Source organism: Populus alba, chromosome 3 (assembly GCF_005239225.2).
Source record: "Populus alba chromosome 3, ASM523922v2, whole genome shotgun sequence".
Classification (NCBI taxonomy): Eukaryota; Viridiplantae; Streptophyta; class Magnoliopsida; order Malpighiales; family Salicaceae; genus Populus; species Populus alba.
In genome coordinates, this window is record NC_133286.1 from 11,492,438 (window position 1) to 11,517,854 (window position 25,417).

At 33.7% G+C, this 25,417-nt stretch overlaps 2 protein-coding genes across 2 annotated transcripts; both read left to right on the forward strand.

Moving 5' to 3' along the window:
* Nucleotides 1-7,364: 7,364 nt before the first annotated feature.
* Nucleotides 7,365-12,112, forward strand: LOC118062871 (uncharacterized). Its single transcript, XM_035076736.2, has 7 exons — nucleotides 7,365-7,638; nucleotides 8,092-8,511; nucleotides 8,616-8,668; nucleotides 9,435-9,472; nucleotides 9,664-9,982; nucleotides 10,524-10,828; nucleotides 11,180-12,112. Exons 1-7 carry the CDS (start codon nucleotides 7,626-7,628, stop codon nucleotides 11,778-11,780), a joined length of 1,749 nt encoding a protein of 582 aa, XP_034932627.1. The 5' UTR covers nucleotides 7,365-7,625; the 3' UTR covers nucleotides 11,781-12,112.
* A 4,764-nt stretch (nucleotides 12,113-16,876) lies between these two features.
* On the forward strand, nucleotides 16,877-20,844 carry LOC118062845 (O-fucosyltransferase 36-like). The gene is given in 4 exon segments (XM_035076707.2): nucleotides 16,877-17,794; nucleotides 17,796-18,274; nucleotides 18,957-19,206; nucleotides 20,349-20,844. Coding segments are annotated over 4 exon segments (1,671 nt in total). The 5' UTR covers nucleotides 16,877-17,029; the 3' UTR covers nucleotides 20,526-20,844.
* Nucleotides 20,845-25,417: the final 4,573 nt, after the last annotated feature.

Consider the following 25,417-nt stretch of genomic DNA (forward strand, 5'->3'; position numbering starts at 1 on the left):
TACTCACCACTGCTGCTAATCAACTTCTTATTTTTTCCTAGAATGGTAATGGTGTAATTTGACAAGTCCAATCCTTTTCTGGTGTACGTATGCCAATGGTTCCTTCTATTCTATACGCAGCCGCATTATACTTTGAAATAAAAGTAGGTAATTGAACAGTACAACAAGGAGTCTCAAACCTCCATGCATCTTAATAGCACAATTGAGATTATTAAGGTAAAAATGCTTTAGTTTTAAAAATATATTAAAATAATTATTATACAGAAATATTTTTAAAAAGCATCCAAAGTAAAAGCTAGCACACTTCAAAACTGGGAATTAATCACCGATCCAATTTTCCTGTACTAGAACTCTTTCTTCTTGTTTTGTTTTTATATATTTAAATTTCTGGTGCAAACTTACGGAGAAAGATGGGTAAATCACAAATTCAAAGGGTTATTAATTGGTTGGTATCATGGCACTTTCTTGGAAATGCCCTCGTCGAGAAACACGGGAATCTGACTGACTATGTAATAACCCTTTTATTTTACGCAGACCTTGCATCTTCGTTGCATTGTCTGTGCGACAAGTTGATTTGCCACAATAAATTGTGCCTTTTTCATTTCCACTCGCCATCTTCCTTCTAATTTCCTTGCGTCCATAATTTTCCCAAATCAACGAAGACCACCAACCTTAAAATCAGGTCATGGAGGTGGCTTGCCGCCAAAGACTTGGTCTCCGTGAGGTTGTCTGAACGCATGCTAGACGCGAACCCCTTCTCTGAGCAAGAGTTTAACAACGAATTGAATACCTAGTGTCTGCTGCCATCAGGGACCGAGCCGACCATGCGACTCAGCTATTGAAACCTTTGAGCCAGTCAAAATGGCCCTGCTTGTTAAGTTTTTGGTCACCATAGCTCATTAATGAGTGGAGCCCTATCGCAGTTATTGCCTCGTTAACATTAGTTAACCTAAAAGCATCGTTGTTAAATGATCAAGAAGATGTTCCGGGGGTTGACTGGTCATCCAGCCATGGTTCAACTATGCTTTCGTCTAGTGTTTGGTACATGTTGTTGGGTTTTCTTTTGGAAAACGTCACGTATATTGTGAAAACTCAAGAAATCATCTTGGAAAATCATACAGCTGTTTCGGGAAAAAAAAAAAAAATGCTACTTTTTCTTCTCTCAGGGCATTGGAGAACCCCCCGTGACCAGATGCCTTGTGAGAAAACAGAAGGCATTGAGGCATTGCGAATATAATTTTGAAAGCTTGACCTAAATGGGATCAAGGTTAAGATCTCTTCACATGGGTTATTAAACACTTTTCAAACACAAATTTCAAGAAATGCAGTACCTAATCCCCGGATTGTTCGTCCAAATAAGATGCTATAATCACCACCTGCTTTCAACAATGTCGTCAATGAAATTTGACTTTATTTTCATCCCCTTCTTTTGCTTCAATTGCAATGATTACTATTGGCTTAGTTTGTGTTTAGAAATATTACAGAGATTGTTTTTTTAAATTCGTTTTTTATATAGAAATATATTAAAATAATATATTTTTTATTTTTTAAAAATTATTTTTGATATTAGTATATTAAAATAATATAAAAACACTAAAAAATATTAATTTAAAATTAAAAAATTAAAAAATAAAAAAATTAAATTTTTTTAAAAATATTTTTGAAACATAAAAATAAATCATAGTTTTTTATTGGATAAATGTTCCGTTTGCATACTGATTTTTTTTTTTAGCGTAAACAAATAATGTTCATGCAAAGGTGGCAATTTTTTTAAAAAAATCCATCAATCAAGTTATAGTAGTTTAATTATAAAATATAAAATAAATAAAGAAATGGCAATATTGCAAGATCTCCGTATCAAGACAACAAAAACAACCAACCAAGATAGATATTAAATAAAGTCAATTCAAAGGGATCAAATTGAAGAATAGAAAGTTGAGGGATTGAAATAAAAAAATATGCATGAATTTCCCATTGACTGTGCAAATCAGTCCATGATTTTGAGGGAAAAAATGGACTGAACATTTCTTTAAGTTTCAAATTCAATTCTAGAAGCTCTAATTATTATAAATTAATTAAATTGAATTTTTTTTTGCAAAATCAAAAATTAATCAAGTGGTGTAACATTTCCCTTACACCTCAAGATCTCCATACATGCTCATGGGAAAAAAAACCGAGAGATCAATCACAAACCAAATCAATTATGAAGGATCAATTTAGAAAACAAAGAAATTAAGGGATGAAATTATACAAAATTTCAGCGGCTACAAAAAAGAAGCAGTAGCATTGTCCCCTCGCAATGTACCGTGAAAGCATGAGAGCTATTAGGGTTTTTTTTTTATGTTTTTTTTTTTATATATATCATATATTCATATTAATACTTGTTGTGCCACCTCACATCACCAATCCTTCGATAATGTTCGTTGTTTTTTTTTTAGTAATTTACAATAACTCCGTTGAGGATGGTAAAATTATAGAGGTCATTTTTAAAGCTTGAAGATTTAATAGAATCCTCATTTGTTTTTTTTTTTAAATTACAAAACCTCTCTTTTAAATCCAAAATGACCATAATTCAGATATATATGTACATTAAATCTTATAAATTTAAAAATTAAAGAAAGCATATAAAATAAAGGAGACAATTACAAGTATATTAACATTGTTAATTTCACTATTTAAGTGTGGTCAATTTTTTTTTGTTTCTTTCTTAATATTCATTTTCTAATCTTGTAAATTGTTTAATTTAACTATATTGTTTATAATTAATAATTAAGGACGTTTTTGGTACAAAATAAAGTTTCTATCAAATATTCAAATATTTTAATAGTGTTTGATTGTTTGTAATTTCACAATACTTAACAAAATTGTAATTTAGCCCCACCCTTCCTTTTTTTTTCAAAAGAGACGCGTTAATTGAAAATAACTTCATTGGTCTACAAGCACCTAACACTGCTTTCTCCATCCATTAAAAAAATGAGCAATAATTTGAGAATCACATTGAAGTCAATATAAGTTACATAATATTAAAAAGTAAAAACAATAAAAAATATAAAAAATATAAAATATAAAATTTTAAACAATTAATTATTGATTAATATATTTGACTCAATTGGATGGAGTACGGAATAATTGGTATTTTATAAATTACTTTAGTTATTTCCACTTGGGGTGGTCCAGATAAGTCAAACTTTGCAGAAGCTGAGCAAAACCAGGCGTGTCTAATGTATACGCAATTGTTTATTCTGGTGTTTTTAAAAAATCTTGATTTTTTATTTTTATTTTAAATTATTATTTTTATATTTTTACATTATATTTAATGTGCTGATATTAAAAATAAATTTTAAAATATAAAAAATATTATCATAGTATATTTCTAAATAAAAAATACTAAAAAAAAAGACCAAACCCTCCTTTCCGGCGCCATAGTCCTCCATCAACAAGTGTGATTAATCTATTATAATTTCTTAATCAGAGAAGAACAAAGTCAGGAAGATGTTTTATTTTCTAGTAAAGTTTTTTTTATTTGAAGTAAATAAATAAAAATACCAATCTCGAAAATCATGCGGTGGCCTATCACTTGATTTTGCCCATCCTTACCAGCCACGTCATCAAGCCAATCCTCAGTCATGTCATTGCCACCATTTTGGGCTTTCCATTGATACCTAAAACTGGAGTAAAAAAGAAATCATCATTCTGTTTGTCTTATGTTTCAATGGTGTTTTTAAATTTTTTAAATTTTGAATTATATTTTTATATTATTTTGATGGGTTAATATTAAAAATAAATTGTAAGGAATAAAAAAATTATTCTGATTTATTTTCGAATAAAAAATTCCTTGAAAAACAATCTCCACGTATGCATGAACAGTCTGACGTGTTAAAGACAAAATGATGGATTATGAATGATAAGTGTCGTGAACTCGTGATCATGGGCACTGATGGTTTTTCATAAGCGTTTGAAAGCAGAAACACAGACGTGCTTGAAGGGCACACCGATTTCGCCTTTTAAGAAAGTTCCGGGAAGAAAGAGGAGCCTCACATGTAGGCCAGTTCGCGTAATAATCTCCTCAATTATTGTTCCTTTTTTTAATTTATATATTTTTTTTGTTTTTTTTGTATTTGATCATGAATGACTAAATAGTTTTAATAAATGATCCATTACTTCTTTTGATTTAGACTTTCTTAAGAATTGTTTTTAATTTTTTAAAAAATATTTTTAAAATATAAAAATAAACAGTCCTAAAGTTATTTAAGGTGAGAGGCTCTAGATAAAGAGACGCAAGCACTTGCGTGCCTTGGGACCTCAGTCTTTGGGTTTTGGTTTATTGTTTGGCAGGATAATTACAGTTATTTTTTAAATAATTTTTTATATTAAAATATATATTAATAATATTTTTTTATTTTTTAAAAATTATTTTTGATATAGCACATTAAAATGATTTAAAAACACTAAAAACATATTAATTCGAAATTAATAAAAAAATAAAAAAAATTAAATTTTTTCAAAAATATTTTTAAAACGCATAAATAAATAGTCCCGTTTATTTTGAACTTGCATTTGCAGTAAAATAAAATTTTGATTCATAAAAAAATTATTTTTTAATCAATTTATTATAATTAGATAGCCATTAATGAGTAGCCTGAATAAGTGAATAGTAATTCTCCACTTCGGAAATATTATTTTCTAAGTAAAAAATGTCAAGTTTTTTTGTTTCTTTATAGTAAGTAATTAAAGCAAAATAAAAAAATAATTAATTATGGTAATTATTAAAATTAACTTTCATCAATTTTGGCTTTAAAAATAAGTATAAAATTGAATTGAATGAAAGATGTTCCACATATATTGCACAGCAGCTCATTTGTCTTCTCAAGTACTGTTTTCTGGTTTCATTTGCCTCTTGTTTCCCCTCTTTTCTTCTGTTCTTTAGCATAGGTTTTTTTTTTTAGTTTTTTAGTTTTAAAATATTTTTAAAAAAATTATTATTATTTATTTTTGTATTTAATATTTTTTTGTGTTTTTAAATCGTTTTGATACACTGATGTCATAATTATTTTAAAAAAATAAAAATATATATTATTTTGATATATTTCCAAGTAAAAAACACTTTGAAAAGCAACTGCAACCTTACCCTCAAACACGCTATAGTCTTATTTCTTTCAGTTCATGTACCTTGTTTAGTATAAATACAATTAAATAAGGTGTTATTGTTAAAATTTTAAAATTTTAATTTTAATAATTTTGTTTATATTAAAAGATGAACAATAAAATTTTAAAAACAAATAATTGATTCTTAACAATAATAAATTTTCATCTGAATTAGATTATACATGCTTCAGCAAGTAAGGTATGATATGTTTTAAGGCTTTAGTCTTATCTTATATTTTTAGAATAACTCTGCAAACTTAGTTTTATTTACATGCATTTCTCATAGAGTTAAACTAAATAAAAAAACTAATTTGAATTGACTTTATATTCTTCACTCATATAACTAGTAATTTTTAACAACAATAATAGACAAGACATGGAAAAGAAATCTCCCCTTGGAATTCTGGAGGGGTTTATGGATCCTCTCATCTTTGATTTATAATAAAATATTTCTTACCTTTTATATAGAGAAAGCTAAATAATTGTCGTTATTCACTATTTCTTTCATACATTTGATATAGAGAAAACAAAAAAAAGCACATGACGTGTCGTTTCATTTTCAAATTCAAACCATGAAAAGAGGTAGTCATAAAATCAATTCGGGACTTTTTTAACTAAAAATCCATTTCTCCACCTGTTTTAATCTAAAAACATTAATAAATCATTTTTTTCAACCCAAAATGACTCTAAATAAGTTTCACAATACAAAATTAAATTGATGCAATTTTTATTTCTCAACCTAAATTATTTTTAATTTGATAGGTTAAAAACATCTCAATAAAATCCTTATTGTTTAATGGAACTCATTGATAATAAAAATGAGGTTTTTTTTTTTTTTTTTTTTACTTTGATGTGGACAGCCAATTGTTTTCTCTCTTCTCTCTTATTAATTTTTTTTCGGCAAAACACATAATTCTTCAACTAAAAGAATCAAAATACAAATTGAAAAACATCTCAAAGCATTTTTTCCCCTAAAAGATGTTGGATGAAGAATGCAAGGTAAATTTTTGTTGCATCCCCCCCTTTCAATTTTTATCCCCTTATTTTTTTATTTTATTTTTATAAACAACAAAACCATTTTCATTTTTTTTTTTCAAAATCTAGCATGAATTATAAAAATGTTGTTTAACACCTCCATAACATGATAGAAAGTAAATTAAAATAAATTATCAAGTCTAATCCCAATTAATACAATATAAAAAGATGAAATAAAAAGAAGTTAGATGAAGAAGAAAAACATAAAAAAAAAAACTATTACAATCCATAGTATTTTCACTCATATGCATAATGCTACAATGCATGTACAATGAAAATACTTAGTCATGGGAAAAAAAAAAATTAAATTGGATTTTAAAAATATTTTTTATTACATATAAAAATGAGACTCACCATAATTTTTTTTTTTTAGATTCGAGGAAACCCCACCCCCCGAAAAACGCATTTTGTGGGTCCAGGTAAGTGAGTAAAACCCTGGCTGTCCCAGACTCTTACAAGGGATGCACGTCCTGACTCGACCTTGAAACCTGCTGTACAGATCTCAAGCCCTTTGTCATCACGCTACATCCCTTGAGGGTGATTCACCATAAAAATTGTTCATGGGTTTAAGCTTTATACAAGATAGAAAAATACATCCCCAAGAGGTGTGTTGGGGTTTTACTTGCTCACTTGGTCCACAAAGTGTGCTTTCCAGGAGATAGGGTTTTCTCGAATAAAAAAAAAGATAGAAAAATACAAAATCCTAAAATTCAACCAAAACACTTATTAAATAGTTTTTTTTTATAAGGATGTTTGGAAGTGTGATAGCAGTTGCCTTTTAAAGTATTTGTTCTTATAAATACATCAAAATAATTTTTTTTATTTTAAAAAAAATTATTTCTTACATCAGCATATCAAAATGATATGAAAACACCAAAAAATAATTAATTTAAAGTAAATAAAAAATATAAAAAAATTAAATTTATTTAAAAATACTTTTAAAAAAGAAAAATAAATAGATTTTATATTTCATATACCGAACCCTTTTTTGACCAGGAAAATCAAAGTTACTGATGTGTGCAAAAATCAAGTTTAGATTTCGAGACCTACAACACAACACCACACACAGGCATGGTTTTTGTGGCTTATTCTAAATTTACCCAAAAGCACGATGCCAAGGCCCATAAACGTGGAAACTGGATCAGCCTATAAATCTAAAAATATCAACGTGGGCTGCTGCTATCTTCTCTTCTGCAACAGACAGCCACCACCCTTTCTCTACGTGTGGCTCTCCCGCTCTGTCTCCTCCACTTCTTTCAAGATTCTGCGTCTTACCCTCCTCCTTCCCTTTCTTTTAAAATAAAACTACACTCCCGTTTTCACCCTCCCTGACATTTTATCATATAAGAGTAGAAGATTTTGAGCCTGCCTCTCAATACCTTCATGTATTATAGGTGCCCATTTGAGCTAATTGGTTTTGCTTTTAGCTGAATGACCTCTCATCAATGCCTCTACTAGGTTCTTTCTCTTCTCCCCCTCTACCTGCATGCCTTTCTTATTAAATCTCCGTGCTTTTTCCTTAGAACTATGGCAAGTTAGCATTTTTTCCGTTTCTAGATAGTTCTACAGTTTTTGCTACAAGATATTCACTCAAAGTTTTGCCACTTCTAACTCTATATCTGTATAATTTACTGTTATAATTCAGGGTTTTGCGGTTAGCAAAGAAGTTTGCTAAATATTGTACGATATTCTCCTGCTTTTTTCTTTCACGTGCTTTTTCATTATTGTCTCTCACCGCTGACTGCCATTTTTTTGTATTGTAACTGTACAAAAGATTGTTGTTAGCATGCAAGTCTCTACCTTTTATTTAGACTTTCTTGGATATTTGGATCTTCATCGCCTATACGCGGTGGACTTGTAGGAGTACTTTTCTTACCACTGAATTTGTTAATGGTTGGTTTCGGTGGGCAGATATTGCTACTGCTCAGGCTTCCTTGCAGAATCATCTGGGCCTGCTAAGGGTTCAAACCAATGCTCATTGCAAAGTTTTTTCAAGTCCATTTGCCTTTGGTGATGATAAGAGGCTGTTATCATTAGGGAAATCCATCAAATTCCGTAGAAAGATAAATGTTTTTGAGAGGAGTAAACTTCAGATAAAAGCTGTTGCTACTGTTGAACCGAAGTCTTTGGTTCGCAAGGGAGATGGAAAAAGGAAAACAAGTCTTGAAAATGAACAACTTGCTGCCAATTCGGATACCTTGCCTGCTCAAGTTGAGTCTTCAGGCGAAGACTCGATGGCATTAGATGACAAAGAAAACTTGAGACGGAAAAGGATTTCTAATGCAAATAAAGGGAACACGCCATGGAACAAAGGCAGGAAACATAGTCCTGGTAAGCAATATCTAAATACGTAGTTCTGCATTTGTCATTTTGTTTTCTTCATTTGTTGACTTGTAATTTGGTGATGTTACTTAACGATTTTAATATATGTGCAGAAACCCTTCAGAAGATTAGAGAAAGGACAAGGCTTGCAATGCAGGATCCTAAGGTGATGTCATGTAAGAATAATTTATATATTCCCTTGGCATGGTGTGATAAGTTTACAATCTACTCTATAATTGGATCCAGTTTTCAGATGAAAAACTTTGATATAAGCTTAAGCAAAGGAATTGATGAAGTTTTCTAGGACATTCAATCCCTTTGTCTCTTGATTATTGCCTTAAAAATGCAGGCCTCTGTAGCTAGCCAGCTGAAACTCTTCCTAAAAACCGTAAACAACCCAAAATAATGCTTATTCTCCCGTATCTGGCTGGTCCTCACCAAGTGTCAAGTAGGTCCTTCTTTGACAGTAAATTGTTCAGTTACACTAGTCTATGATATTGTGGTGGAATTAATTGAGTAGCCAGGAGGATTTACTGCAATGACCAATGATCAACGTTGGCCTTGGCACCTGACTTGTTGGTGTGCACAATGTTAAGAAAAACTGTAGTTAGCAACTGGTTGAATCTTTTGACCTTTAATTGATTTGACATTTGTTTCTCTGTTCTTTTGAGTTCACACCTTGTCTCAATCGCTTTACTTATGGTTCATCCAGGATGAACCTGTCCTGTTCCTGACCATTCATAAGTTAAATGATCTTCTTCATCCCACTCACCTTCATGGACAATTTTACTTTTACATTATTGTTTTAGCTAATGTATTGGATACAACATTAATGTATGCATGATATGGCTTCACAGATTACGCATATGATGACTCAATGAATAGGATTGGCATGTTAAATTGTATAATTCACTCAAAATTTGGCTATGCAGATCAAGATGAAGCTAGCCAACCTTGGACACGCGCAGAGGTGGGTAATTCTCTGTTTGCCTCTTTTACTAAAAATTTGATTTAAACTGCCATTTCCGCTGCTAATGCTAATAAAGGTTCCGTCACTTAACTATCTTAATTTACCTTCTAAATTGTTTCTTACTCGGGTAAAAGATTCTGATTGGAAGTTCTAGATGAAAATTGTGCGCACCATTTCTTGTTATCTTACAGCAAAGAGACAAGGGAGAAAATCGGGCATGGAGTTAGGTTGGGGTGGCAAAAACGCCGTGAGAAGCAGATGGTGCAGGAAAGTTGTTATTTTGAATGGCAGAATTTAATTGCAGAGGCTTCAAGAAGAGGCTATACTGGTGAGGAAGAGCTGCGGTGGGATTCCTACAATATCTTAAGGCAACAGCTTGAGGTTGAATGGGTGGAGAGCGTTCAACAAAGGAAAACATTGCCTAGGCCAAAAGGTAGCAAAAGAGCACCAAAATCCCTTGAACAGAGAAGAAAAATATCAGAAGCCATAGCTGCGAAATGGGCTGATCCTGTGAGTTCTTTCTGGTATTTTTGATGCTATATGTTTCCTCCAATGAATATTGATTCTGAATTCTGATAATGGACCATAAGATTAGTGGTAAATGAAGGGGTGGAAAAAAAAAAAGAAAAAAAGAAAAAAAAAGAGAGGCATGAAACAAAAATCAATTGTGGAATAAGAATTTATGATGTTGCTTGGCCAAGACATATGTCATGTTGTATGACTTAACTGTCTAGTCCTAAAGTATTCCTTCATCAGAAATATTTGGTATGGAGCTGATATACCTGAGAAAAAAATTAGTTGATCTGAACATATGCATATTCTGATATTTCTTGTCTAAATACTCTTCCATTTTTTGCCATCTGCCTTTCTAGTATTACTCATCATTCAGCCAACTCCATGTTCTTCTGGTGATTGCATACTCATCACTCATGAGTTAAGTTTAATTATGACTCCTGATGATATAAATTTCAACTAATTCAACTCTGCAGCTGTGAACTCACACATATTTTATCCCCTATTACAATCAATCAACTTTCTTTGTTCCCACTAGGAATACCGTGAGAGAGTTTACTCTGGCCTTAGTAAATATCATGGCACGCTAGCTGGAGCTGCAAGAAAGCCAAGGCGGATGCCAAGTGGTAGTTCACAGTCTGCTAGACGGGCCTCCTCAAAGAGAAGAACCAGTGATACAGAAAAGGGCTATACTAGAAGCCCAATCCAGCAGTTGAGGCGAAGAAGTAGGACACCATCATATAAGGATCCTTTGGCAAGTTCGAAGTTGGAGATGATAAAGAACATCAGAGCACAAAGAATTGCCACAGAAACCAAGACAAATGAAGCCATTGAACGAGCAAGGTTAGTTTGCTAATGGTTGACTTTGGAAACCTAGTACATGACTTACTATATGAGCACTAACTGAAGTTGAATTTAGTAACCTGCACTATGAATGCTGTACACATCTCAATCCATCATTTTCAGCACTTGTGTTTGGTGCTATTCCACCTAACTAATTAAGTTCATTTGTTCTCGGTCCCTACCGGGAATTGTTACTGAAAAGGAAAGCGGTAGCAGTAATGAAGCTAGATGAATCCATCTTGTTCTGAGTTTCACAACTCTTTCTTTTGGTTGCAATTTGAACTTTCCACCAACATATTAGACTGCTCGCGTTGTAGAGAAACTATAATCATCTTATATGATATCCTACAGGTCTTTAATTGTGGAAGCTGAGAAGGCTGCTAACGCTCTTGAAGCTGCTGCAATGAAGAGCCCCATTGCCCGAGCCTCCCTAACTGAAGCCAGAAAGCTTATTTCTGAAGCAATTCAATCTATTGAATCCGTGGATACAGGGAATGGTGTATCCAGTGATAGCATATCTAATGTGAATGACAGATACCCATCTCTTGCACTAACTGAACTGGTTAGTGAGGATGAGAAGGAAATAAATGCAGGCAATGGAAGCATGGATCAAGTAGAGTCGAGACAAGTAAATGGGACCATGATCATGGAAACAAGTAAAGATGAAGACCTCAATTTCAGTAATTTAGGCTTCCATGATTTACTGAATGGTCAGGGGGGACTTCTCCCTTCAAGCTCCAGTGCATATAGTTTGCCTTCCTCAACCATAGACCATTCGAGTTCAGGAAAGCAACCTGACCAAGTGGAACCAAACGGGAGTCTCACGTCTGAAAAGATTAATCTACCAAATGGATCTAGAGTTCAGTATGTGGAAGAGGAGACACCTTCCAAATCTGTCGCTACTAAGAAATGGGTTCATGGAAGGCTTGTTGAAGGGACGGAAGGAGGATGAGACAGTCCATAGAATTTCTCAAATATGATACATTTATGTCCCTTCTCATCTTCCCCTGTTCTTCAGCTCCTTAATCGTCGGGAGAGGTCAACAATCCTGCTCAACACAAATTGGCTACCGCAGTTTAACCGAGGGTGATGCGTTAATGACTCTATCATCCGTCATATTTTGTTTATAGCTAGCATGTAATATTTAGAGATGCAAACGATTTTTGATTCACACCGCGCACTTGAAACATTCCTAGTCTCTCTGTAACTGTTCCATGTGAGATTCAAGGTTAGATCTTGTACTAATATTAATATATATGCAGAGGCAGACCAAATTGTATCCAATTGTTCTTTATGCCTCTCAGCTATAATGCGCCTGCCATACGTTTATTTCTCTTGAATTATCTGAGCTAATAAAGTTAGAAAGAAGCTGAAAATATGAACCACGAACGCGTATCATGAACTTCAAATGTGATTCCTTACAAGTTCCAACAATGTTCCCTTCACATGTACATGCGACAATAAGGGAGAGATCGACGGAAGGCGTGGGAACAAAGGTAGCTAGCCTAGCGTTTAGGACTGTTGGTAGGAGAGTAAGTTTTATCAGAGCGGCTGAGTTGGGAGTTCACAATTTTCTCCACCTTTTCCCTTCCTCCTCCCCTCTATCTACCTCCTCCGCTTCTTCCCTCTGTAAAATCAATCAAGATTTGTTTAGATTAGCTGTTTCTTGGTTAGTTAAAAAACAAGAGATATGAATGTATAGCCCAAGTAAATCATTGATGCTTACGTTGATGGTTTCAATGACAGCAGCTCCGTTGGGTGCCATTGCTGTCATTAGCCTCATACTCCTTATCATGAGCAGCTCATCATGCTCCTTGCTGCAAACTCCAAAACCAATCTTTTGAGTCACCGGCCACCAACCGGTCATTTCAAATGTGATCTAGGATTCCTAATACAGAGGGGTCCTTGTTGTTAAACATCAAAATTAAGATCCAAGGTGTAATTATATAGAAAAATAATAAAAGGGAGGGCTCGTGCTCCTGCTGTATCTGTAATTGTTACCAGATATCCACTGTAAGACATGCTGTTTTGGCATGTGTCTTTCTTCCTTTCCTTATGTGACGTTTATTACATTAATACAACCTTAAAATAATTTCTGTTTGAACACTCTCTATCAACTGAGTACACTAAAAAAAGGTGGCCTTTCAATCCAGGATTATTTTCACAAAGCCAAAGGATTTGCTGACATCCTTTCAGCTATTGCTCAACCTCTAGTAGAGTAAGAACTCATCTCTTATATTCTGGCTGGTTTGCCAACTTAGTATGATCCTCTTATCACATCTGTCAACACTCGTTTGGATCCAATGCAGCTTGATGAACTCTTTGGCCATCTTCTTACTCATGAACTACGTGTGCATCAAGTTGCCACCTCCATCGATTTCTCTGCAAATCTAGCTGCTCTCTTATAAAAACAATGGTCGCGGTAAATTTTCTTCCTGTCCTCTCTCTCGTGATATCAATAATCGAGGGCGTGAACGTATTCATAAGAGTTTTTAAGCCCGTTAAAAATAGATTTATCACTCACATCCATAAATGTTTCCTGTTGCTCCCAGAATAATTATGGGAAACTAAAACTGAGAAACATATATATATATATATATATATATATATATATTATTGGAGGATAATCCCAATGGGTCTTTACTGACTGATCGAGGTAATTATATCGTTACCATGTCTTGAAGAAGATGAAGTTGAGCTACTAGATGATGACATTCTTAGAGGTAGGGGTGTTCAAAAAAAACCGATCAACCGATTAAACTGAAAAAACCGAGAACAAAATTAACTGAAAAAACCGAACCGATTAAAAAACCAAATAAACCGATTAAAAAATTAAAAAAACCACCCGGTCCGGTTCGGTTCCAATTTAAAAAAGCTTAAACCGATTGAACCGGACTAAACCGAACCAGTTTAAAAAAAAAAGTATAAAAAGAACCATCCCTAACCTTAAATCCCACTTTCCAGCCGCCATCCCCCCCCTTTCCCTCCAGCCTTCCCTTTCCTTTTCAGAACCCTAAATCACTCACTTTCCCCACTCAAGCCTTCCCTTCCCAGCCCCCACGCCTTCCCCTTTCCAAAACTCTAAATCACTCACTTTCCCCCCTCAAGCCTTCCTTTCCCAGCCTTCTCCTTCCTACTTCCCAGCCTTCCCCTTTCCACTTTCCCTTCTGATGCATAAGATAAGCTGGAGGGCTTCTGCGCCCCAATCATTCTATTTTCGTTTGTGGCCTTTGAAAGCTTCTTTCATTGAATTCAAAGATCGATGGCTGTGAAGCATGCTGTCTTATTATGATGAGGCATGTTATCTTCCCCGCCTTGAATCAATATATATAGAAAGAGAGACCGATGCCAAGAAGTCTTCCCATCCCAAGTCGCTTGCTTAAGGTGGTTCGTCTGACCAAGAAAGAAAGTCCAAGAAGAATTGGATATTTATTTTCTCACCTTGAGAACGATGCTTCTATAGAATTACAATGAAATTCATGCGAGAAAATCTCAGTAGCTCAGTGATGAAGATCAGTCTGGTTTTTCTGGTTTTTATGCTAAAAAACCGAACCGAACCGAACAAAACCGGTTCGGTTTGAACCGGTTCTCGGTTCGGTTCGGGTTATATTAATAAAAAATGTTATTTTCCGGTTTGGTTGAATTTTTAGGTTAAAACCGGACCGAACCGGACCGTGAACACCCCTACTTAGAGGTAATTACACGATGACTGGATTTTGAACCACTGTGCGAGGGATTTGTGGTAGAGGAAATTAGCCATATAGTCGTTCAAAGTTCTTTCAAGAGTATGTTTGGTATTGAGGTAGTTGTTGTGGTTATGATTTGAAAAAAATTATTTTATAAAAAATACTTTTAATTGAGGTTGGTTTGAAATATAGGTGTTTGGTTAAAACTGTGGTTAAAATTGAGGTTGAAGAAAAAATAATTTAATGTGTTTGGTTAAGAATGCTTTTGAAATTGAGATTATAAAATAATTTTAAAAAAATATATATTAATATTGATGGTTTTAAATTTAAATATTGTAAAATCAATTATTCCTATTACATCATAAAAAAAATAATACTATAGTTTTCATAATTTTTTGAGCGTGTAATAAAATTAGATAAAATATTATCAAATATAAAATTAATATTATTGTGCGAGTAAATTTAATTCACTCTATACTAGTTTTTTGAAAAAAAAAAATATTGTTCACATCGCGAATGAATTTAATTCTCTAAACTAGTTTTTTTTTTTTAAAAAAAAATTAATACAATTAACACACTAAAAAAAAAAAGAGCGAACAGTGCAAGTGAATTGCACTGTTTATGTGAATAGTGCAATTCACTCATGAACAGTGCAGTGAATTACACTGTTCGTTAGTTTTTACAGGCAATGCATGAAAAGCAGGTTTTTTATGCTTTTCATTTTCAGCGTTTTAAACGCAAAAAACATGTGGGCCCTATGTACAATAAATCAAGTTTTTTTATTACTAAACAGCTGCTGACTGCGTTTTAAATAAAACACAGCCGTAATCGCATAAACAAACAACCTCTTCATCTCTTTCACGAAAAAAATTAAAAGTTTAGACTGTTTAAGTTGTACTGTTGACAATAGGATTTACAATATAAAAAGAGATAAAATCACATCACATCTTATAAAAAAAATAAAAATATTTTCATTTATTTTAATTTTTTTCTGTTTCTTTCTTTTTTTTAATCTATCTCTCCTATATTATGAATATTAATATAATTTCTTGAATAAAATATGTATATGTATTTCCTTTACTTTAAAAAGTCTTTTTAAGTTTTTTTTTTCAATCTTATTTGTTGTTTTTCTTAAAAAAAAATAAAATTTGAAAAAAAATATCTAAAGTTCATGTGCCATGATTTAATTTCAAAGATTGTCAAGTTATACTTCCATGGAGATATAAAGACAAACTATATCATTGTTTTAGGCACCACGATTTGGATCAATATTTTTTAAATTAGACTATGTTTTTATTGGATTGAGTCATATTAAGTTAATCTAGACATTATTTTTTTTCTTAAAAAATATATTAACAATACCTAAATAATTTTTTTACGTTAAAAATCAGACACCAATACCCAACCATCAACAAGGGGAGCCTTGAATCAATATGGGCTGACCCGAGTTTCTTCTTATGACATACATTGTGTCAATCCCATCCAGTATATTTAAGATATTTTATACCAACACTGAGGCTTGTAGCCCAGCGGTGACAAGGGTTTCCTTGCCTCTGCATCCTGGCTTCAAGCCTCAGCGTGTATGCCTATCACCCCAACGATGCCTTACCTGTTTACTGGGTTTGCAGGATATTCAGTGGGTCCAGGGATTAGTCGTGGTGCGCGTAAGTTGGCCCGGACACAGCGGGTTACCAAAAAAAAAAAAAGATATTTTATACCACTTGAAAAAATGAAATAAATATTCATTGTACACTATTAGAATCTCATTTCTTAAGTGTCTGGTATGAGCCAAAATTGGTGAAAATGCTTTAGATGTTTCACCGTTTGTTTTGTTATGCTAATTAAAGAGTGGATTTATTTTTTTATTAAAGCTTTTCAATATTTAACTCATAATATTGATCCCATTCGACCCAACTTAATTATGTATGATTTTTATAAGATCTTGGTACTTGATAATTGTAAAAGTTTAATATATTGAATAGAATATTCACATTTCATTTGTCTTCAAGTAATCCTTAGTATCTTTAAAATAATTTGACTCCATGTTGACTCTCTCTCTCTCTCTCTCTCCTCTCTCTCTCTCTCTATATATATATTATATATATATATATATATATATATATATATATATATATAGCTGTAGATTGGACTAATTAAAAGTCAATTAATTATTATTATACCATGGAACAATGCAGGAGCACAATGATGAGGCCAGATCCGTAAACAGCTGCAACAAATATTGGGCCGGGCCGGTGGAGCTAAGAGAGTGAGAGAGGCGGGTGTGAAGTCATTATCCGCCACCGACGACTGATGGATATTTGTTTTGCTTCCTCTTTAATTTTCCTCACCCCCATACGCTTTCTCTACCCTCCGCGAGGACCACCACCTTCATCTTTCATCCGATCTCACCTTCCTCTCACTCAAGATGACATGTACATAACTTATTCACATTCATCTCAAACCCACTAAACGACACTGCCCCACCGACAATCCCAAAAAGCAAAGCAAGCACCCAATGGAGAGAGATTCGTCAGACGAAGAGGACGATCGCGAGCACCTAATTGAACAAAACGATAGAAAACACCACCAGAACGGCGTCCTCCCCACCTCATCCCCAACACGCCGACGATCCACAACATTCGATGTCGAATCTCGGATACGACAACGTTTCAACTTCAACAAGAGGTACTCTCTGTTGGCTGCTGCTATAGTATTCCTCCCTCTCTTCATTTTATTCCTTTCTTTCTCCACCGACATTCGGAATTTATTTTCGACCCATCTCAAGGTCGGGGATTCCCTCTCTATCCGAATGCGCGAATCCGAACTACGCGCTCTTTATCTGTTGAGAAAGCAGCAGCTCTCTCTCTCCTCTCTCTGGAATTCCACTGGCAATTCCACATTGTTAGAAAAGGATCTCAATTCCGTTTCCTTTGAAGATTTGAAATCTGCATTGCTAAAACAAATTTCTTTAAATAAAGAAATCCAACAGGTTTTACTAGCCCCTCATGAGTCAGGGAATGTGTCGTCATCGTCATCAGATTTGGATTTTAGCAATGCCGGTGGTTTCGTCCAGAGATGTGAAAAAGTGGATCAGAGATTCGCCGACAGAAAAACAATAGAATGGAAACCGAAACCCAATAAATTTTTATTCGCGCTTTGTTTATCTGGGCAGATGAGTAACCATTTGATTTGTTTAGAGAAACACATGTTTTTCGCTGCATTGTTGAATCGGGTCTTGGTTATCCCGAGCTCCAGGTTTGATTATCAGTATAATAGGGTTTTTAGATATTGAGCACGTAAACGATTGTTTGGGGAGGAAGGTTGTTGTTACCTTCGAGGAGTTTGTGGAAATTATGAAGAATAAACCCCATATTGATAGGTTCTTTTGTTATTTTTCTGATCCTACTCCATGTTATGTTGATGAAGAACATGTCAAGAAGCTGAAGGGGTTGGGGGTTTCTATGGGGAAACTTGAGTCCCCATGGAAGGAGGATATTAAGAAGCCAAGCAAGCTTACTGTTAAGGATGTCGAGGGGAAGTTTGTGAGTGATGATAATGTTATTGCTGTGGGAGATGTGTTTTTTGCTGATGTGGAGGAAGAGTGGATTATGCAGCCAGGTGGTCCTATTGCTCATAAATGCAAGACTTTGATTGAACCAACTAGGATAATTATGCTTACTGCGCAGAGGTTTATTCAAACTTTCTTGGGGAGTAACTTCATTGCTCTCCATTTTCGGCGTCATGGATTTTTGAAGTTCTGGTATGTGTTGCTTTTTTCATGCCTGTTCCTTTATGTTTATTGCAGTTGGTGCTTTTTGCCTCTTTGTTTTAGCAGGTATGAACTGTTTTACTCTGTATAGTGTGATAGAGAAGGAGGGGATGGGGGAAAGGAACTCTTACATCTATCTAGTGTCTAATGCCCACTTGATAACTTGTTGTGGTGGTCACAGTCAAAATCTTTAAGCATTTTGCTTTTAAGCATCTGTAAAATTAGATTTTCAATCAGGAGATTCCTTGTAATTTTGAGCCATGAATTTGAAACTGAAGAAAAATAGGGACGAGGCTTTTAAAATGATGATTTGGTTGCAAGTACGGTGCATATGTTGTGTGTTTTTATGCATGAGTACATGTGGCTTTATGCATCAACCTAGATTTTTTTAATCAATTTGTTACTCTATGCATAAGTTTATAGACATATGGTGGAACTGCTTGAATAAAGATTGATTTGTTTATATAAGATCTCATAGACAGTCTTGGAGCATAACACTTAAAATGCAACTGTTCACTTGTTTTAGAGCAACATCTATTTCTTGCTCCAATCAGCATGCATGATCGGATTGGGTTCTAAACATTATGAATGTTTATTTATTAGAATTTATTTTACCTTATCGAGAAGATTTAGACATCATGATGCCTCTAAGAACCCCTGTATATTTTGCCAGCAATGCCAAGAAGCCAAGTTGCTTTTATCCTGTTCCCCAAGCGGCAGATTGCATTGCTCGGGTGGTTGAAAGGGCCAATGCACCTGTGGTATATCTCTCCACAGATGCGGCAGAAAGTGAAACTGGTTTACTGCAGTCACTAGTTGTGGTGAATGGAAGGACCGTTCCACTTGTTACACGTCCTTCTCGTAATTCAGCTGAAAAGTGGGATGCTTTGTTATACAGACATGGCCTCCAGGAAGATGCGCAGGTAAGACTAAATTTCTTTTCTTCCTGTGCATTTGTTTTAGCATGGGTTAAAGGAGATTTACATCCTGAATTTCATCCATTGCCTGTTTATTTTTACTGATTGTTCCCAAGAGTTTTCTGGGTGTGATAACAATTGAAAATGCTTGGCAATTGATCCCTTTACATTCCTTTCTCTGTTTGATTTTTGGATTCCTCAGAAGGTGATGTTTCACTTAATAAATGATCCAATTTGATCAGTTTTGACAAGGATGGTATTTGATCACGGGCTTCTCCTCCAAGCTTTTGGAGGATGCATTAGTAGGCTTGCTTGGACTTTTGAATTTAAATAGCCTATTGATCATGAAGAAAAACTCCACAATTGTGCACGATGCTATCCTTTTTAGGATATTCTACAAATAGATGTGAAAAAAGAAAAGAAAATAAATCACAGTCTACCTGGTTTGAGCTAAATTTGTTTGCTGATTACGAGTTAAACGATCCCTTTTGATTAGCTGTTTGTTTTGCTAAAGTGATCACTGTACTATGCACTACTTCCATATTGTGAATGTATAAAATCTATCATAATTGGTTTTCTGGCATGCTCTAGTTTTATCAGATTTATCTTCAAAAAGACTTACAAATCCTTTAGTGAAAGAGCTATTCATGGATTTTAATGCAGTTCTTGTTGTGGATCAAGTAAATAAGTTTCAGCTTTATTCTGCGCAGTGTGCAGAAGAAGTGCATTTAAATTCTTTTCCACTGGCATATAATTATTCATCGTGCATATGAATGACTCCCTTGTATTTGATTTTGTTAGAGATTAGAGAGAGGCCCGCTTTGGCATCTTATTGAACAATAATGGTGATATTGTTCCTCCATTTGTCTCACTCTTGATTTTTCTCTTTCCTTTTTTTGTTCCCGCTTTATCCTTTTCTTCCTAGACATAATTGAAATGCCCTCAGTTTGGTGCCCTTTTACATTGGAAAATTAAGTTCTCAAAGCATTTGATTTGCTCCGTTAATTTGGACAATGTGAAGACAATGTGTGAATTCAACAGTCCCTACGAATCTCACATATGATAATTACATGAGCGTATGCTGTATGTTACATGCTGTCTTTTTTTCCCCTCAAATTGAAAAGAATTTATCGGGTTTTCATTTGTAGGTGGAAGCTATGCTGGATAAGACAATATGTGCTATGTCCAGTGTGTTCATTGGAGCCTCTGGATCCACTTTCACTGAGGACATCTTTAGGCTGCGGAAGGGTTGGGAATCAGCATCTTCATGCGATGAGTACCTCTGCCAAGGTGAATTACCTAATTACATTGCAGAAAATGAATGAAGAAGATACAGGAATCTGGTCATTGGTGCTCTGCCTCTTCAATACACATTAGTTCTTCGTGATAATCTGCCGGTGAGGCTGGTTTGTCATGGATACTCAATAAATCTGGAAATAACTCCTTGGTTGATGCCCAATTCAGTTAGTGGTGCTGAATTTCACCATAGCATGTATTTTAGTGTCCATAATAGGTGTTTGTATCTTGCACATAGCTTTTTCGTTTCATTGTTTCGGTCATGGCTGAGTATTATTTTTGCAATGCACATGGTGTTAAAAACTAGTGACAGCAGTTGAAGAAATCTATTTTCCATTTGTGTTGCTAGTGATGATGCTCCACAGTCTTTCTCCTCTGCCAAGCTTATTCAGATGCTTTCATTAAATCTGTAAACTTTGTATTCAAAGATACAAAGGTAGTGTTTGGGGCTGTGTTTTGCAAAATTTTGAATTTTTTTTTGTTAAAATTGAGTGCGGTTTGTACTTTTTGGATCGTTTTGATGTGTTGATGTCAAAAATGATTTTTAAAAAATAAAAAAATATCATTGACATGTATTTTGACACGAAAAGCTATTTAAAAAGCAATTGATATCACGTTGTCAAACACGCTGAAAGAGGCTTTCTTTGTAGCTTAATGCTCAGTATCTCGGCGGCTTTCTCAAATTATTGATGGATACCACTTAAATTTGCCTGAATTAGACGATCCAATAACCCCTTGACAATGTAATAACAATTGCTCCTTCGTTCTCGTCCATTTCAAAAAAAGAAAAAAAAGTGGTTGCATCCCTTGATCCTCTTGATTAGAGAGTTAACATAATTTAAATTCTTAGGTAGAATAATATTTTATTTAAAAATTCTAGGTTCAAAACTCAGTGGAGAATATAAAAAAACCATTTATGAATCTTATTTAATAACTCTGGGATTTGGATGATGCAAGAATATTTCATTATTTTATTTGAATTCATGTTTTTCTTCTTCAGCTAATTGACATATGTGGATGGTCCACGCTAAGACTTTTTTAAAATATTTACTCATTACATCAAATTATTTTAGCTAAATATTTTATCTCTATCTTCCTTTTATATATATATATAAACCCCTAACAATTTTTATATGGGTGTAAACTATATCATTGACCTATAAAACACAGACACACTCATATATTTATTGCTCAGATCATATGATTTGCGATCAGAGTCTATTTACATTCTCGAAGGCTGTCAATAATCTTACAGAAACTCACATCGGCAAAGTTGTTTTGTCTCCCGATTTGATTCTTGATAATGTTTTATTTTATGTGTCCCATATTTCCAATTGAATTTAATTTCGATAAGCAAATTAACCCTTGATTCATCCTGCATCACCGTCTTCCTAAACCAATTCATCGGGGAAGATGATTGGGAAGGGAATTGAACGGGAGGGTCTTTTCTACCTCAACCAAGCTAGGAAAACAACGTACAACCATACTCAGACTTCTAACCTAGACCGATGGCATTAACGACTTCAATTAAATTCATAGTAAAGTAAAAAAAAAAAAGGTGTTTGAGGTTTAGAAAAATGAAGGGTATTATTATGGAATTCCATCCTCCTTCATCATTCCATCATAATAATTCCACATTAAGATTATTTTGGAATTTGGATAAAGCAAGAAAATTAGAGAAAAATAATATGACTCTCTCCATTAATCTTTCTTCTGAACTTGTAGCAGCTTCCCCTCCTTTCATTGACCCTCGTCCTGAAGGGTAAATGATGGAAATCGCAATTCCATCACTGGCAAACTCCCAGGTGGTTCCTGAAGGTGTATGGTCGTCTAGTGAACGAGCATATTTACTAAACCTCTCTACCACCACAAAGATGACTTCCTTACCACTGGTTTTGGATAAGCCTTCAATGAAATTCATAGTAAAGTAAAAAAAAAAAAAAAAAAGGTGTTTGAGGTATAGATAGAAGCTGCAACAACCTAGAATAAGCGTTATCTTAGTCTTTTTTTGTTGAAAAATTGAACACCCCCTCGCATTAACAAGAGCTAATTGTGCATGGGAAAATACCGTAGAAGAATCTGAGCTAGCCACTGCCTCTGCCGTGAAGAATCGGGAGGTGACAGCTGGGAAAAATCACAATCAACCAGAAGCCACTGTCTTTGCCGTGAAGAATCTGGAGGTGACAGCAGGGAAATATCACAATCAACTAGAAGCCACTGCCTTTGCCGTGAAGAATCTGAGCCGTGAATTTGGAGGAGAAAAAAGATGCTCTAAGTGCAACCACAACACCAAGAACTGTCGGGCACACCTTACCGAATCTGAAACCTCCGAGGGAAACCATGCTACATCACACGTGGAGGAAAGGAAGGAAACGAATTTCCCTTTCACGGCCGAAGAATGCTGAAAAATAAATCATGTTCTGCCTAAATACAAGGAAGTTCGAATTTGAAATATGAAATGGTGATCTTAATCCTGATACTGCCAACCTTGTCAGTAATTGTGTTCACCCCACGAAGAACTATCAGGTAAAGCATTCTCACTTGTTTCCAATGGAAAGAGGAGTATATGGATTTTGGACAGTGGATGCACAGATCATAAGATTTGCGATCAGAGTCTATTTGCATTCTCGAAGGCCGTCAATAATCGTACAGTAACTCACATCGGCAAAGTTGTTTTGTCTCCCGATTTAATTCTTGATAATGTTTTATGAGTCCCATATTTCCAATTGAATTTAATTTTGATCAGCGAATTAACCCTTGATTAATCCTGCATAACCGTTTTCTTAATCCAATTTGGTGTTATTCAGGACCTACGCTCGGGGAAGATGATTGGAAGGGAATTGAACGGGAGGGTCTTTTCTACCTCAACCAAGCTAAGAAAACAACGCGCAACCCATACTCAGACTTCTAACCTAGACCGATGGCATCAACGACCTGGGCACCCCTCCTCAAACAAAGTTTCCGAGCTATTCCCAGGTTGAGTTTGGCCTTCCATTTTCGGAGAGTAGGACATAGATATTTAAGATCCATACACGAACAATGAATTGTGAAAGGGAGATCCGGTTTGATCTTTTGGCTCGCTTTCTCAGAATTCAACAGGTGATTTCTGCATTTATTTTATGTTTTTTTGTATTTATGTTCTTATTACGAAAACCTGTTTTCCATAACAATATGAAAATACACCAGCAGGGGCTCATTCAGGTGACCGGGCGGTGGAAACTTGGTTAAAATCTGAGGTTGCAGCCATGGTGCTATCATCTGTGTGGTGTGTGTGTGTGAATAGTATAGTATATCTCTTGTTGGTTCTTTCTTTGACGAAAACATATCGGATTCTCCCTATCCCCCACTTTCATTGTCACTCGATAGACCTTAGTTAATTCGGTGTATTTATCGATTTACAATGAGGATTTCTTCGGGGGCGAACACTAGAAGTGCATGCATGATGCATTGAAGCTGGAATTTTAGCAATTTAATGCCTGGTTATACGTCTTTCCAGTGATGCAAAACATTGTTGTTTTATGGATTTTGGTATGGAATTGTGGTAGATGTTTTTTAAAGTGTTTTTTATTTAAAAATATATTAAAATAATATTTTTATTATTTTTTAAAATTTATTTTTAATATTAACACAATAAAATAATCTTAAAATATAAAAAATTAATTAAAAATTAAAAAATTTTCTAAATTTTTTAAAATTACAGTTCGGCCAAACTTCTTTTTACTTGCGTTTCAATTGAGCATTTTCACGTTCCTTTTCGGTCCTATATTGTACATATAAATTTATGAGTGTGTGTATAGAACACTCAAAATAAAATTCAAAATAATAATTTAACATACATGATTTTAATTCAAATTTAAATATATATTAATTTCAAATTATATAATATAAACAAATATTAAATATCAAAATATAATTTTAAAATTTAAATCATTCCTAAATAGTTAAGACTTCAAAGTCAATACTAAAAAGAATTTTAACTTAAAGGAATTCAACACGAATAAAATGTTAAAATATTAAAAAAGTCAAAGGTTTTAATACAAAAAATATAAAAATCATACATCATCTCAATCATTAATATAAAAATAATAATTTTGATCTTGTGATGGTATGTAAGAAACATAAACTATATTTTAATAGATGGTCATTTTCATTAAACTCATAATCATATTCAAAATGGACCTCTTCATCCTCTAAATTCAAAATAGAAAAAAATATCTCAATAATCTCACAACTTTAATTCTCATCATCAAGAAAGGTTAGGTTCTTCATAAATCTACCCATTTAAGTTAATGTTATCAAAGTTAAGAACTAAAACGTGCTTGTTTTTCCTCGAATTTCTACAAGCTAAAAACATAAAAGAAAATAACATTAATATAAAATATTAGTGATAAATTCAATTTTTAAAAAAATAATATCAATATTAATAAAAGTAGTAATAATCATTTTCAATATCATTATTAATATGATAATATTAATATGTTAACATAGTTGAATGCTCAAATTATAACGAATTGAAGATAAAATTACTTGGTCTTTTATGCTCCAGCTTATTTCACCTTTTTAAAATAGATGGATTCAAATATATTTCAATTTTCTCATACTCAGTTATACTACAACATTGACAAAAAAAATTGAATTACAAACTTTTGAAGTTTCGGTGTATTATTATCAAATTGCTCCCACCATCTAACTAGTTAATTTTTTTAAAAATAAATTAGATACTATACATACAAAAATAGTATTTATATTTAAAAATTACAAGCAATAAAAGTTATTACCCAGATTTAATTCTTGCTTTTTACTTAACTCTTTAGATAATAAAATCACATTTTAGTTTTGTCAAACTTTATTTGAGACAGAACAAACGAAACAAATCTAAAATTTCTAGGCCAAAATTGAATGAGAAATCTCTAATAATACA

Bases quoted from the DNA above. Each gene is read 5' to 3' on its own strand.
- LOC118062871 (XM_035076736.2), top strand. The intron at 8,512-8,615 runs GTAAGCAATATC...ATATATGTGCAG, and splicing joins AGGCAGGAAACATAGTCCTG to AAACCCTTCAGAAGATTAGA. The intron at 8,669-9,434 runs GTGATGTCATGT...TTGGCTATGCAG, and splicing joins TTGCAATGCAGGATCCTAAG to ATCAAGATGAAGCTAGCCAA.